This window comes from Scardinius erythrophthalmus, assembly GCF_964197995.2.
Source record: "Scardinius erythrophthalmus genome assembly, chromosome: 1".
Classification (NCBI taxonomy): domain Eukaryota; kingdom Metazoa; phylum Chordata; class Actinopteri; order Cypriniformes; family Leuciscidae; genus Scardinius; species Scardinius erythrophthalmus.
Window position 1 is genome coordinate 956631 of NC_138221.1, and position 14817 is coordinate 971447.

The 14817-nt window shown below is 43.9% G+C and overlaps 1 protein-coding gene across 1 annotated transcript in view; it reads left to right on the forward strand.

Annotated features, from left to right (window-relative positions):
* Positions 1 to 14817, forward strand: part of LOC308682470 (uncharacterized protein) — a 30435-nt gene that overhangs the window by 6247 nt on the left and 9371 nt on the right. Inside the window, exon 2 of the mRNA XM_081352200.1 lies at positions 6791 to 8374. Coding sequence (XP_081208326.1) covers positions 6796 to 8367 — 1572 coding nt within the window. The 5' untranslated portion in view covers positions 6791 to 6795 and the 3' untranslated portion in view covers positions 8368 to 8374. The remainder of the gene's footprint in view (positions 1 to 6790; positions 8375 to 14817) is intronic.

Here is a 14817-nt window from a genome sequence, read left to right on the forward strand (position 1 = left end):
GGACCGTTATTTAGAATGTGTCACTTTATGGTTTCCATGGTGACGCGTCATTGCTTGTCACGTGACACACCGCAGCAACAACAGAGATGAATGAATTATGATCTGCTTTTATGTCATTTTTACTTTTTTATTCAAAATATTCACAAATTTGTTAGATATGGCATGAAATATCTGATATTCCGATTGTCAAATATATGCAAGTGGAAGTGTTTTGTTTTTTGAACACCATTATAACGATCGCGTTAGTTGAGCTGTAGCCTATGCGCGATGGGCGCCGCCATCTTAGTTTGTGCGCAGTTCAGAGAATCGGATCTGTTGGATTTACAAGTGAATTCATCCACTTCTCCCGAAATACTTCTCCCGAAATAAGTAAGTGGCAGGTGAACTGGGAGAAGAATAGAGTAAATCAGTTACTTACACAATGTGTATCTGATATGAATAAAACTAATTATAATATAAATTATTATTATTGCCTCTTCCTTTGACATCAGTGTGTATTTTACAAACTCTAAATGTATTGTTTTTTTAGTAATTATGTCTGAAACCTAAAACAAACATTATGTGGATGAAAACACTGAAAAGTTGTGATATATGACAGCTGAGCGCGCCTGTCTCTGGCTCAGCTCCAGCCAACGCGCGAAAGCACATTTGAATTTAGCAGTTGATCACGTCATGCACTGACCGTTCTAATCACACCGGTGCTCCAGGGACCAGCCTAGACTGATCGTACGTGCGAAAGGGTTAAAAGAAGAAGAATGTATTTATGTAAATTCAAATATATTTATATATGAAATGTCAGATTTTTTTTTTTTTTTAGCCTACGTAATTTTTTTGGCGGCACCCCTGACACAGTCAGGGGGCACCCCAGTGTGCCGCGGCACCCACTTTGAGAAAGGCTGATCTAAACCGATCAGGTGTTTACATGTGCTGATGCTTCCAATCATAATCATTTTGTGACATGCGCACACAGCTTGTCTGCCGGACCTGGAAGCTCATTATTTCCCACGTTTTCAATCCTGTCAAGATGGTGCATCACTTAATCGTCGCGTTAGTTGTACGTTAGCCATTAACCGCGTTTCCCATGTCGGGCAAGTGCGAGCCAGGGCTTTTAAACGGGCCGTGCCAGGCTAATAGCCTCGGGCCAGTAACGTTCGCACCGTGCCCAAAATCTGCTGCGTTTCCACTGTCGGGCCAGAAGCTCCACAGCGCTTCACTAAAACATGCCCGTAACACGCCTCTCTGGAACAACGTCACACTAACCCATCATTTCACCAACAAATGGAAGTTTTATCAGAAAACGAATCAGAAAGAAATCACTGGAAACAGCGTGATTGCAAAACAAGAGCGACCGTTTGCTGGCATTTTTGTTGTTTAATTGAATATTAAAACCCAAGAATAGATGTTTTACCAAAGGTTTACAATAAAAAGCGATACATTGATCATAATGAATTAATTTGTGTCAAAATTGCACAGTCACACAGAAATAAAGTGGTTTACCGTTTATGACGTTTGTGAACGTTCACTAAAGAAAGAGGACACACAATTATTCAGTCGCGTCTGTTTCTGTTTATTTGGTAGCCTAGTTACAGGACATTTACATCACATTTAGAAAGAATAATTTCTACAAATATCCACAACGGATCACAAACAGAAGGCGTTATGTTAGCTGACAGAATTATCTGGCACAAAACCAGGCATGCGCTGAAAGACGTACACTCAAAGTAATCGGATCAGCTCGTTTACATGGTGTAATCTTTCGTTTTAGCGGTTCGTGAAAAGGTTTATTCCAGCCCCTTCAATCCGACTGAAATTTCAATCGGTTTGAGCATTTTTATTCCGATTGAGGTGTTGACATGGAGCATTTTCATTCTGATTGGACTTTTAAACTGGTTATAATCGGAATACAATGCTACATGTAAACGGGGCTATTGTTGAGTCCTCCTCCTAAACTACAACAAAATCACTAAATGACCGAGAAGATGGCAAATCTGGCAAAACGATAGGCTGTAAATCAGGCTTATGATTTTTCTCTTGAACCTCAGGCACATGCAGTAAACACCTCAGGTAAGCTCTGCAGGCTACAATCAGCACCTGATGGGATAGATGGAACACTCTTAACCACCACAGGTGGTGGCACATCACGCCAAACACGCCCTCCAGCCAAGTTATAACCAAAGATGAGATGTACACCATCTACAGGCAACGAATGGTGCATGGCAATGACAACCTCACCCTGAACCAAGTCTGACTGTAGCTCAATCTTATGCAGAGGAACAGTTACAATAGTAACTGTATCTCTAAAAATTTTAACTGGCACCTTTGCAGAGCTGCCCACCAACGATACAAAACCATCTGTAATGAAAGAAGAGTAATCATTGACATCGGCTTCAATTACATCAGAACGGCTATACTGGCTAGATCCAACAAGGCTGTCCGCAGACAAATTAGAGAAGGCCACACCCACTTCAGGGTTAGACCTAATCTCAGTGTGGATGAACTCAGACCGTGCCCAGCAACGGCAAGGGCAACAGGTCTTGCTGCACCAGGTTTGCCTTCTTTCAAGGCCGGGCACTCGTTCTTCCAATGCCCCTTCTCTAAACAGTAATGACAAGCATTCGGATCTGCCTTGCCACAAGACTGTTCTTTGGCAACAGACTGACTAGTGGGAGTATTAGAAAATCCTGAACATTCACTAAAACGTCCAAAGCGCTGCTCGCGGTAGCCCTTACCTGGATTATGTTCTTTAAAATTTTGCCTGTGTGTTAAAACGTATTCATCAGATAACTGCGGCGTCTGCTGCGGCGTCTGCTGCTGATTTTACCTTCCGCTCATTTATATATACTGCGATTTGATCAGGGAGGATGTTTCTAAATTGCTCTAAAACAATTAAATTACACAACTCTTCAAAGGTAGAGACATCTACTGCAGCACACCAATGAGTGAAATGACAATTCAGCTATCTTGCTACCTCTGTATAAGTCTGCTTTTCTCCCTTCCAATTACGAAATCGTAGTCTATATGCCTCTGGAACTAACTCGTATACTTTAAGCACAGCATCTTTCACGCACCGACAAAGCCATAAACTTCTATATTAGTATATATATAAATGCCAATAATCTGGCCATATTAGAGAGATCAGGGGTGCGCGCTGGCTCAGTCAGAACATCGCCACCACACTGAAGCTACAAGACAAAAACAAACGGAGCTGCCCTGCACACATCAATTCTCTTCATGCATACCCCAAGAACAGAGATTTTTAATACACTATATCAGCAGCACCTAACTTCCCCAACAAAATGCCGTTAAAGCAGGCATCCACGGCTGTGCCCTCCGCCCAGCACAAAAACAAATAACTAAAATAACATACAAGCTTTAAGCGCTTAGCAGGGGTTCGCAAAGCTCCAATGGCTACACCATCAATTAGTTATAATTTTTATTTTTTTTTGTCTCACAAACACAGCGAAGGCCTGCACTTACCCAACAATGAACCACCCCTAATACTTTAACCTGGCTGTTATTCAAACAACCCCAGGCACAAACTAACCAAATTATCTCCTTGTCTCCTGCACCGACGTAATACAACAAAATTTCCAAGCCTAATTAAACTGATCCACGTGTGTCTTTCCCAATAATTTACCATGCGTTAAATGCCCAATCAAACGTACTGCGCCGGATCACCGTAGGATCCAAATACAGTCAACAAATTAGGCACGTTAATCAAAACAGCTTACAATACTAAGTGCGTTTCACAACGAACACTATTAACTACTCAAACCCAATTGAGAAATGCAAAAAACGCATATTTACCAATCAATGATTCAAAATCCCGGACGAGCCCCCAAATCTGTTACAAGCCTGGCTCAAAGCAAACAACAGAGTAGGGAAGGAGCACACGTGGAATAGACTCAAACTATGTTGGCATTTGTGGAATTGCATTAGCATGGTGTAAATCACACTTATCTGACCGTTATCAGTTTGTAGCAGTAAATGAAGAGATGTCTCATCGATCACAAGTTCAGTATGGCGTACCACAAGGCTCAGTACTAGGACCGCTGCTGTTCACTCTGTACATGCTACCCTTAAGAGATATCATTAGGAAGCATGGAATTAGTTTTCACTGTTATTAGGGATGTCCCGATCAGGTTTTTTTGCCCTCGAGTCTGAGTCCGAGTCATTTGATTTTGAGTATCTACCAATACCTAGTCCTGATCCGATACTTCTACAATACATAAAAAAAGAATAAAGAAGAGCGAAAAACAGATCCAGGATGTTCCTTATTTTTTATTTAATTCACCTTATTTTAACATTCAACAAACAGAGCACTTCTGTGAGGTAGCTTGAACAATCAAGTAATAAATAACATAAATTCTTCACTTTTGGTGCAATGTGCAACAGTAAATATAAAAAAAGTATAATATATAAACAAATAGCACCTCAACTTAAAATACCCAGCAGGCATGTAAACAAATAAAAAAATAAAAGTGCCACAGTGTTTGCAAAGCCAGTAATGTGTCCAATGGAGTGTCCAATGCCCTATCAAGGTCGGTCAGAAATCTTGGAGTAACGTTTGATAACCAGCTGACCTTCACAGATCACATTTCAAAGACAGCTCGATCATGCAGGTTTGAACTGCACAACATTAGGAAGATCAGGCCTTTCCTAACTGAGCATGCAACACAACTCCTCGTCCAGGCCCTGGTCATTTCTAGGCTTGACTACTGCAATGCTCTTCTGGCCGGACTTCCATCATGTGCAACTAAACCTCTACAGATGATCCAGAACGCTGCAGCTCGTCTTGTCTTCAACGAGCCCAAGAGGGCCCACGTCACTCCTCTGTTCATCTCTCTGCACTGGCTACCTCTTGCTGCTCGCATCAAGTTCAAGGCATCGACGCTTGCTTACAGATCTTTCACAGTCCTTCCTACTTTCACTCATGCCAACGAGTCTACATCCCTACCAGAAACCTACGATCGGTCAACGAGCGACGTCTCATGGTTCCATCACAGAAAGCCACAAAATCACTTTCCAAAACATTCTCATTCACAGTTCCATGCTGGTGGAACACTCTCCCCACCCTCATCCGGAATGCAGAATGCCTGACAACATTCAAAAGACAACTGAAAACCCATCTCTTCCATGAGCACTTAACCGCATAAAAAAAAAAAAACTAAAAAAACCACCTTCCCTTTCCCTTTAAACCCTCACTTATCGGGCTTATGCTACTCTGAATAATGCCTGAACTTCGTATTTTGAGCACTTCTTGCGTTGTTTTTTGCCTCTTCATGATGATTCACTTAACTTAATCCTAACTTGTAAGTCGCTTTGGATAAAAGTGTCTGCTAAATGACTAAATGTATGTAAATGTAATAGGACACACCAGGGCAACAAAACACACCTGCCAGTCACATGTTCCAATACTTTTGGTCACATGAGCAATGGTTGGGTTCAAACAAAAGGTTATATCTTCTAAGTTGTGTATCAGATCCAGATGTAAATACCTGGAAATAAAAGCTGAAATGTTGATCTCTTCCCTCATATTCATCTTTTGATGTCAAACCCAAATATTTTCAGTCTACAGAAAAATTAAAGGAATTGCCACTGATCCAATATTTTTGGAGGAAACTGTATATCTCCAGATAATAATTGGCAGATGCATCAATTTTTGCCATTCACTTGCCTTTTGACGCCACCTTTATCATTGCGCTTGGCTGGATACCAACATGGATAGAGAAATGTCCATGAGGATTTTCTTCCCATAACCAAGTTGTTTTTTAAGTAAAAGTTTGTTTGAGTGAGCAAAGCAATTAGCAACTATGTAATTTTAGGGTTTTAGGGACGTGTGATTTTAGGGACGTTTTCTAATCAGATAATAAATATGTATGTAAAAGCACCACAAGCACACCACATTTGCCAGCTGCCATCTTGAATTCCTCCCAGCTACAGGGTTTTGTGTTTATTCTTCATTAATTCATGATGCTGAAGAACATTCATGTTAGAAACATTCAAGCACTTCATCACATTTAGATAAACAGTTCAACTATGAAATGGTACAGAATGTATAGTAGATTGTTCCAAAGCGGCTTTACAGTGATAATAGGAAATTAAAGTAACATTGTTTTGGCTTTATAGCAGGTCTAGAATAAAGTTATTATTAGTTTTGTCGCAACTATCATTAGTTATTAACTTAGGGGCCACTAACACGACACCGTTCTAACAGAAAATCCTTAAGTTCTCTCTACGCAAACTTTAAAAATGTAAACATTTGTTTTATAACTGGTTCCCAATTTGCAACAAAGTTACCAGAATTTGTCATTTTCAACAGTTTACAAAATTCTTTTTTAGGAATAATCAGTTAACAACAAGTTACTGATAAAGTTGTATTTGTCAAATATCATACAGTTGATGAATGTGATCAACACTGTACAGTTTGTATAAAAATTGAGACAAAGGATCGATTATTTTATTGTTTTCCCATCATGCAGTAGAAAGAGCCCAGATGATGTCACTTCCTGAGTGTCACATTTCAAATATATTTAATACTTCTTGCTAAAGAAACATGGGATTCGTGCCTATTATGTTTTAAAAATAATAATTGGAAGATACATTTTCCACAATCATGGAAAGTAATCAATTTATAAAAAGGCATCAAATTATCCTAATATTTTATAGCAGTTGTCTACTTTCTACCATTATATCAGGGCTCACTTTCATATCCTTTCACTTTATATTTCTCTCGGTTAATTATTTTGATGTAATGAAAATTTAATTTAATATATTTTTCTTATGTCAGACCTGATGGAAGTGAAGGAGGAGAGTGAAGAACTGAGTGAAGTGAAGGAGCAGAGTGAAGAACTGAGTGAAGTGAAGGAGGAGAGTGAAGAACTGATGGAAATGAAAGAGGAGATTGAAGAACTGATGGAAGTGAAGGAGGAAAGTGAAGAACTGAGTGAAGTGAAGGAGGAGAGTGAAGAACTGAGTGAAGTGAAGGAGGAGAGTCCAGAACTGAGTGAAGTGGAGGAGGAGAGTGAAGAACTGAGAGAAGTAAAGGAGGAGAGTGAAGAACTGATTGAAGTGAAGGAGGAGAGTGAAGAACTGAGAGAAGTGAAGGAGGAGAGTCCAGAACTGAGTGAAGTGAAGGAGGAGAGTGAAGAACTGACATTTTTAAAGGAAAGAAGAGCCAAGAAATATTTCACCTGCACTCAGTGTGGGAAGAGTGTCACAAGCAAACAAAGTCTTGAGATTCACATGAGGATCCACACCGGAGAGAAGCCGTTCTCATGCGATCAATGCGGCAAAACATTTCCTAGTACATCAGTCCTGAAGAGACACCTGACAGTTCATACGAAGGAGAAGCCACATTTATGTTCTGTGTGTGGAAAGAGTTTTTCACTTCTGCTGTATTTACAAAGACATCAGAAAATTCACACTGTTGTGAGAGAGTACATGTGCTTTGAGTGTGAGGAGAGTTTTACTACAGAAAACAGTTTAAAACTGCACCAGAGAATACACACTGGAGAAAAACCTTTCAAGTGTTCACACTGTGACAAGAGATTCAGTCAGTCATTCTCTCTGAAAACACATGAGATGATCCACACTGGAGAAAAACCTTACAAGTGTTCACACTGTGACAAGAGATTCAGTCAGTCATTCTCTCTGAAAACACATGAGATGATCCACACTGGAGAGAAACCTTACAAGTGTTCACACTGTGACAAGAGATTCAGGGAGTCATCAAATCTGAAAACACATGAGAGAATCCACACTGGAGAACAACCTTACAAGTGTTCACACTGTGACAAGAGATTCAGTCATTCATCATCTCTGAAAACACATGAGATGATCCACACTGGAGAACAACCTTACAAGTGTTCACACTGTGACAAGAGATTCAGTCAGCCATCAATTCTGAAAACACATGAGATGATCCACACTGGAGAACAACCTTACAAGTGTTCACACTGTGACAAGAGATTCAGTCATTCATCATCTCTGAAAAGACATGAGATGATCCACACTGGAGAGAAACCTTACAAGTGTTCACACTGTGACAAGAGTTTCAGTCAGCCATCAACTCTGAAAACACATGAGAAGATGCACACTGGAGAAAAACCTTACAAGTGTTCACACTGTGACAAGAGATTGAGTCATTCAATATCTCTGAAAAGACATGAGATGATCCACACTGGAGAACAACCTTACAAGTGTTCACACTGTGACAAGAGATTCATTCGATCAGCACATCTGAAAAGACATGAGAGGATCCACACTGGAGAGAAGCCGCACACGAGTGATCAGTGTGGAAAGAATTTCTTTATTAAGTCGCCTGAATCTACACATGAAGATCCATGCAGTGGAGAAACCACTTAAGATCACAGTAAGTAGTTTATTTTCATGTGCTGAGCAACAAAGCTCTTCTGTGTAAGTTAGCCACACATCACCCTATAGCCAAATCTCTCCTCTACACCTATAACCGGTGTGTGGTGAGCACAGGACACTTTGTTGATTGATATTTATTAACTTGTGTTCAGCCAACAGTAATGTCTATTTTGTCAGTTCAGATCAATGCAAAAAAACACAAATTCGCTCTGACAGTAGGTGGCGCTCATGTAAAGCAGAAATACAGCACTATACAGGGCTCTAGACTGCGAGTAAATGGTCTCATTTTGCGACCTTTTTTTTCCTGGCACATGGCAAACGAAAGCAGAATGAAACCACGCTACTTGTTTGAGCTGCGCAGCGCAAAGAGTTTATCAGCTCAGAGCAATACTAGACAGCGGTTTACTCATGGGCCGATCTCGATCACGCAACAACATTACTACACAGCGCTGGCAGATTCATGCTACTGCTAACCCGGACGTCGAAGTCACTTCAGTGATTTGGGAAAAGCACTACATCCTTCCTTATGCATCACTTTCTGCCAGGACTTTTTCGACAGATCTGATGCCATCACTAGGCTGATTTAAGAATTGAATTTAGGCTGCTATATTTAACAGTGAGTTAATTTAATGCAGGTGTGAGGATGGTGGATCAGGAAAGACAGGGGAAGGCAACAGGTAGGTCTAACATTAGGTGGAAGTGTAGGGGAGGTCGGCGATGGCATCAAGTACAGGTGAGACCAGTGATGACATCAGGTAGGAGTTCTATTAGTTAGACCACACCAAACCAAATGTCCAGTATGGTCTGAAGTTCTGTTGACCAACCTATTCAATGTGTCCTTTTTGGATAAAAAAAAATAAGTGCAGACAGAGATGGAAAGCCACTCACCACTGAGGAGGAATTGGAGGAGAATGTGGAAAAGAGAGGTGAAGATGAGGTTTACATTTAGTCATTTTGCGGATGTTTTTATCCAAAGTGACTTACAACTGAGGACTAAAGCGAGGCAAAAAAATGCAAGAAAGTGCTCAAAATACAAAGTTCAGGCATTGCTCAGAGTAGGTGGAAGAGAATGTGAAACAGAGAGGTAAAGGTGGAAGAGAATGTGGAACAGAGGAGAGGAGAGGGAGGTGGAAATGGAACAGAGAGGTGAAGAGGAGAGGGAGGTGGAAATGGAACAGAGAGGTGAAGAGGAGAGGGAGGTGGAAGAGAATGTGGAACAGAGAGGTGAAGAGGAGAGGGAGGTGGAAGAGAATGTGGAACAGAGAGGTGAAGAGGAGAGGGAGGTGGAAATGGAAAAGAGAGGTGAAGAGGAGAATGAGGTGGAAGAGAATGTGGAACAGAGGTGAAGAGAAGAGGGAGGTGGAAGAGAATGTGGAACAGAGAGGTGAAGAGGAGAGGGAGGTGGAAGAGAATGTGGAACAGAGAGGTGAAGAGGAGATGGAGGTGGAAATGGAAAAGAGAGGTGAAGAGGAGAATGAGGTGGAAGAGAATGTGGAACAGAGGTGAAGAGAAGAGGGAGGTGGAAGAGAATGTGGAACAGAGAGGTGAAGAGGAGAGGGAGGTGGAAGAGAATGTGGAACAGAGAGGTGAAGAGGAGAGGGAGGTGGAAGAGAATGTGGAACAGAGGTGAAGAGGAGAATGAGGTGGAACAGAGGAGAGGAGATGGAGGTGGAAATGGAACAGAGGTGAAGAGGGGAATGAGGTGGAAGAGAATGTGGAACAGAGAGGTGAAGAGGAGAGTGAGGTAGAAGAGAATGTGGAACAGAGGAGAGGAGAGGGAGGTGGAAATGGAACAGAGAGGTGAAGAGGAGAGGGAGGTGGAAATGGAAAAGAGAGGTGAAGAGGAGAGGGAGGTGGAAGAGAATGTGGAACAGAGAGGTGAAGAGAAGAGGGAGGTGGAAGAGAATGTGGAACAGAGAGGTGAAGAGGAGAGGGAGGTGGAAGAGAATGTGGAACAGAGGAGAAGAAGGTGGAAATTGAACAGAGAGGTGAAGAGGAGAGGGAGGTGGAAGAGAATGTGGAACAGAGAGGTGAAGAGGAGAGGGAGGTGGAAGAGAATGTGGAACAGAGGTGAAGAGGAGAATGAGGTGGAACAGAGGAGAGGAGAGGGAGGTGGAAATGGAACAAAGGTGAAGAGGAGAGGGAAGTGGAAATGGAGCAGAGGTGAAGAGGAGAATGAGGTGGAAGAGAATGTGGAACAGAGGAGAGGAGAGGGAGGTGGAAATGGAACAGGTGAAGAAGAGAGGGAAGTGGAAGAGAGTGTGGAACAGAGAGGTGAAGAGGAGAGGGAGGTGGAAATGGAACAGAGAGGTGAAGAGGAGAGGGAGGTGGAAATGGAACAGAGAGGTGAAGATGAGAGGGAAGTGGAAATGGAACAGAGGTGAAGAAGAGAATGTGGATCAGAGAGGTGAAGAGGAGAATGAGGTGGAAGAGAATGTGGAACAGAGAAGAGGAGAGGGAGGTGGAAATGGAACAGAGGTGAAGAGAGGGAAGTGGAAGAGAATGTGGAACAGAGGAGAGGGAGGTGGAAATGGAACAGAGGTGAAGAGGAGAATGAGTTGGAAGAGAATGTGGAACAGAGGTGAAGAGGAGAATGAGGTGGAAGAGAATGTGGAACAGAGGTGAAGAGGAGAATGAGGTGGAAGAGAATGTGGAACAGGAGAGGAGAGGAGAGGAGAGGGAGGTGGAAATGGAACAGAGGTGAAGAGGAGAGGGAGGTGGAAATGGAACAGAGGTGAAGAGGAGAATGAGGTGGAAATGAATGTGGAACAGAGGTGAAGAGGAGAATGGGGTGGAAGAGAATGTGGAACAGAGGAGAGGAGAGGGAGGTGGAAATAGAACAGAGGTGAAGAGGAGAATGAGTTGGAAGAGAATGTGGAACAGAGGTGAAGAGGAGAATGAGGTGGAAGAGAATGTGGAACAGAGGTGAAGAGGAGAGGGAAGTGGAAGAGAATGTGGAACAGAGAAGAGGAGAGGGAGGTGGAAGAGAATGTGGAACAGAGGAGAGGGAGGTGGAAATGGAACAGAGGTGAAGAGGAGAATGAGGTGGAAGAGAATGTGGAACAGAGAGGTGATGGGGAGAATGAGGTGGAAGAGAATGTGGAACAGGGAGGTGGAAGAGAATGTGGAACAGAGAAGAGGAGAGGGAGGTGGAAATGGAACAGAGGTGAAGAAGAGAGGGAAGTGGAAGAGAATGTGGAACAGAGAAGAGGAGAGGAGAGGGAGGTGGAAATGGAACAGAGAGGTGAAGAGGAGAGGGAAGTGGAAATGGAACAGAGGTGAAGAGGAGAATGAGGTGGAAGAGAATGTGGAACAGAGAGGTGAAGAGGAGAATGAGGTGGAAGAGAATGTGGAACAGAGAGGTGAAGAGGAGAGGGAGGTGGAAGAGAATGTGGAACAGAGAGGTGAAGAGGAGAATGAGGTGGAAGAGAATGTGGAACAGAGAAGAGGAGAGGAGAGGGAGGTGGAAATGGAACAGAGGTGAAGAAGGGAGGGAAGTGGAAGAGAATGTGGAACAGAGGAGAGGAGAGGAGAGGGAGGTGGAAATGGAACAGAGGTGAAGAGGAGAATGAGTTGGAAGAGAATGTGGAACAGAGGTGAAGAGGAGAATGAGGTGGAAGAGAATGTGGAACAGAGAGGTGAAGAGGAGAGGGAGGTGGAAGAGAATGTGGAACAGAGGAGAGGGGGGTGGAAATGGAACAGATGTGAAGAGGAGAGGGAGGTGGAAGAGAATGTGGAACAGAGGAGAGGAGAGGGAGGTGGAAATGGAACAGAGGTGAAGAAGAGAGGGAAGTGGAAGAGAATGTGGAACAGAGAAGAGGAGAGGGAGGTGGAAGAGAATGTGGAACAGAAGAGGAGAGGGAGGTGGAAGAGAATGTGGAACAGAGAAGAGGAGAGGAGAGGGAGCTGGAAATGGAACAGAGGTGAAGAGGAGAATGAGGTGGAAGAGAATGTGGAACAGAGAAGTGATGAGGAGAATGAGGTGGAAGAGAATGTGGAACAGGGAGGTGGAAGAGAATGTGGAACAGAGAAGAGGAGAGGAGAGGGAGGTGGAAATGGAACAGAGGTGAAGAAGAGAGGGAAGTGGAAGAGAATGTGGATCAGAGAAGAGGAGAGGAGAGGGAGGTGAAAATGGAACAGAGAGGTGAAGAGGAGAGGGAAGTGGAAATGGAACAGAGGTGAAGAGGAGAATGAGGTGGAAGAGAATGTGGAACAGAGGTGAAGAGGAGAATGAGGTGGAAGAGAATGTGGAACAGAGAGGTGAAGAGGAGAGGAGGTGGGAGAGAATGTGGAACGGAGAGGGAGGTGGAAGAGAATGTGGAACAGAGAGGTGAAGAGGAGAGGGAGGTGGAAATGGAACAGAGAGGTGAAGAGGAGAGGGAAGTTGAAATGGAACAGAGGTGAAGAGGAGAATGAGGTGGAAGAGAATGTGGAACAGATAGGTGAAGAGGAGAGGGAAGTGGAAATGGAACAGAGGTGAAGAGGAGAGGGAGGTGGAAGAGAATGTGGAACAGAGAGGTGAAGAGGAGAATGAGGTGGAAGAGAATGTGGAACAGAGAGGTGAAGAGGAGAATGAGGTGGAAGAGAATGTGGAACAGAGAGGTGAAGAGGAGAGGGAGGTGGAAGAGAATGTGGAACAGAGGAGAGGAGAGGGAGGTGGAAATGGAACAGAGAGGTGAAGAGGAGAATGAGGTGGAAGAGAATGTGGAACAGAGAGGTGAAGAGGAGAATGAGGTGGAAGAGAATGTGGAACAGAGAAGAGGAGAGGGAGGTGGAAGAGAATGTGGAACAGAGGAGAGGAGAGGGAGGTGGAAATGGAACAGAGGTGAAGAGGAGAGGGAAGTGGAAGAGAATGTGGAACAGAGAAGAGGAGAGGGAGGTGGAAGAGAATGTGGAACAGAGAAGAGGAGAGGAGAGGGAGCTGGAAATGGAACAGAGGTGAAGAGGAGAATGAGGTGGAAGAGAATGTGGAACAGAGAAGTGATGAGGAGAATGAGGTGGAAGAGAATGTGGAACAGGGAGGTGGAAGAGAATGTGGAACAGAGAAGAGGAGAGGAGAGGGAGGTGGAAATGGAACAGAGGTGAAGAAGAGAGGGAAGTGGAAGAGAATGTGGATCAGAGAAGAGGAGAGGAGAGGGAGGTGAAAATGGAACAGAGAGGTGAAGAGGAGAGGGAAGTGGAAATGGAACAGAGGTGAAGAGGAGAATGAGGTGGAAGAGAATGTGGAACAGAGGTGAAGAGGAGAATGAGGTGGAAGAGAATGTGGAACAGAGAGGTGAAGAGGAGAGGAGGTGGGAGAGAATGTGGAACGGAGAGGGAGGTGGAAGAGAATGTGGAACAGAGAGGTGAAGAGGAGAGGGAGGTGGAAATGGAACAGAGAGGTGAAGAGGAGAGGGAAGTTGAAATGGAACAGAGGTGAAGAGGAGAATGAGGTGGAAGAGAATGTGGAACAGATAGGTGAAGAGGAGAGGGAAGTGGAAATGGAACAGAGGTGAAGAGGAGAGGGAGGTGGAAGAGAATGTGGAACAGAGAGGTGAAGAGGAGAATGAGGTGGAAGAGAATGTGGAACAGAGAGGTGAAGAGGAGAATGAGGTGGAAGAGAATGTGGAACAGAGAGGTGAAGAGGAGAGGGAGGTGGAAGAGAATGTGGAACAGAGGAGAGGAGAGGGAGGTGGAAGAGAATGTGGAACAGAGAGGTGAAGAGGAGAGGGAGGTGGAAATGGAACAGAGAGGTGAAGAGGAGAGGGAAGTTGAAATGGAACAGAGGTTAAGAGGAGAATGAGATGGAAGAGAATGTGGAACAGATAGGTGAAGAGGAGAGGGAAGTGGAAATGGAACAGAGGTGAAGAGGAGAGGGAGGTGGAAGAGAATGTGTAACAGAGAGGTGAAGAGGAGAATGAGGTGGAAGAGAATGTGGAACAGAGGTGAAGAGGAGAATGAGGTGGAAGAGAATGTGGAACAGAGAGGTGAAGAGGAGAGGGAGGTGGAAGAGAATGTGGAACAGAGGAGAGGAGAGGGAGGTGGAAATGGAACAGAGAGGTGAAGAGGAGAATGAGGTGGAAGAGAATGTGGAACAGAGAGGTGAAGAGGAGAATGAGGTGGAAGAGAATGTGGAACAGAGAAGAGGAGAGGGAGGTGGAAGAGAATGTGGAACAGAGGTGAAGAGGAGAGGGAGGTGGAAGAGAATGTGGAACAGAGGTGAAGAGGAGAGGGAGGTGGAAATGGAACAGAGAGGTGAAGAGGAGAGGACTGAGACAAGGCCTTACTCAGAAGATCCATCTGACTGGCCACCACCACACCAGATTGGGGACTCATTTAGGCAGTGTATGGCTGAGAATGGCCCACAGTAATGTCCTGATGGGCCGTATCTGAGATCAGACAAGAGTAGACAGTGTTTTTCCAAAGCATATTGTTTTCGTTCAATGTCCAATGGAGAAAAAG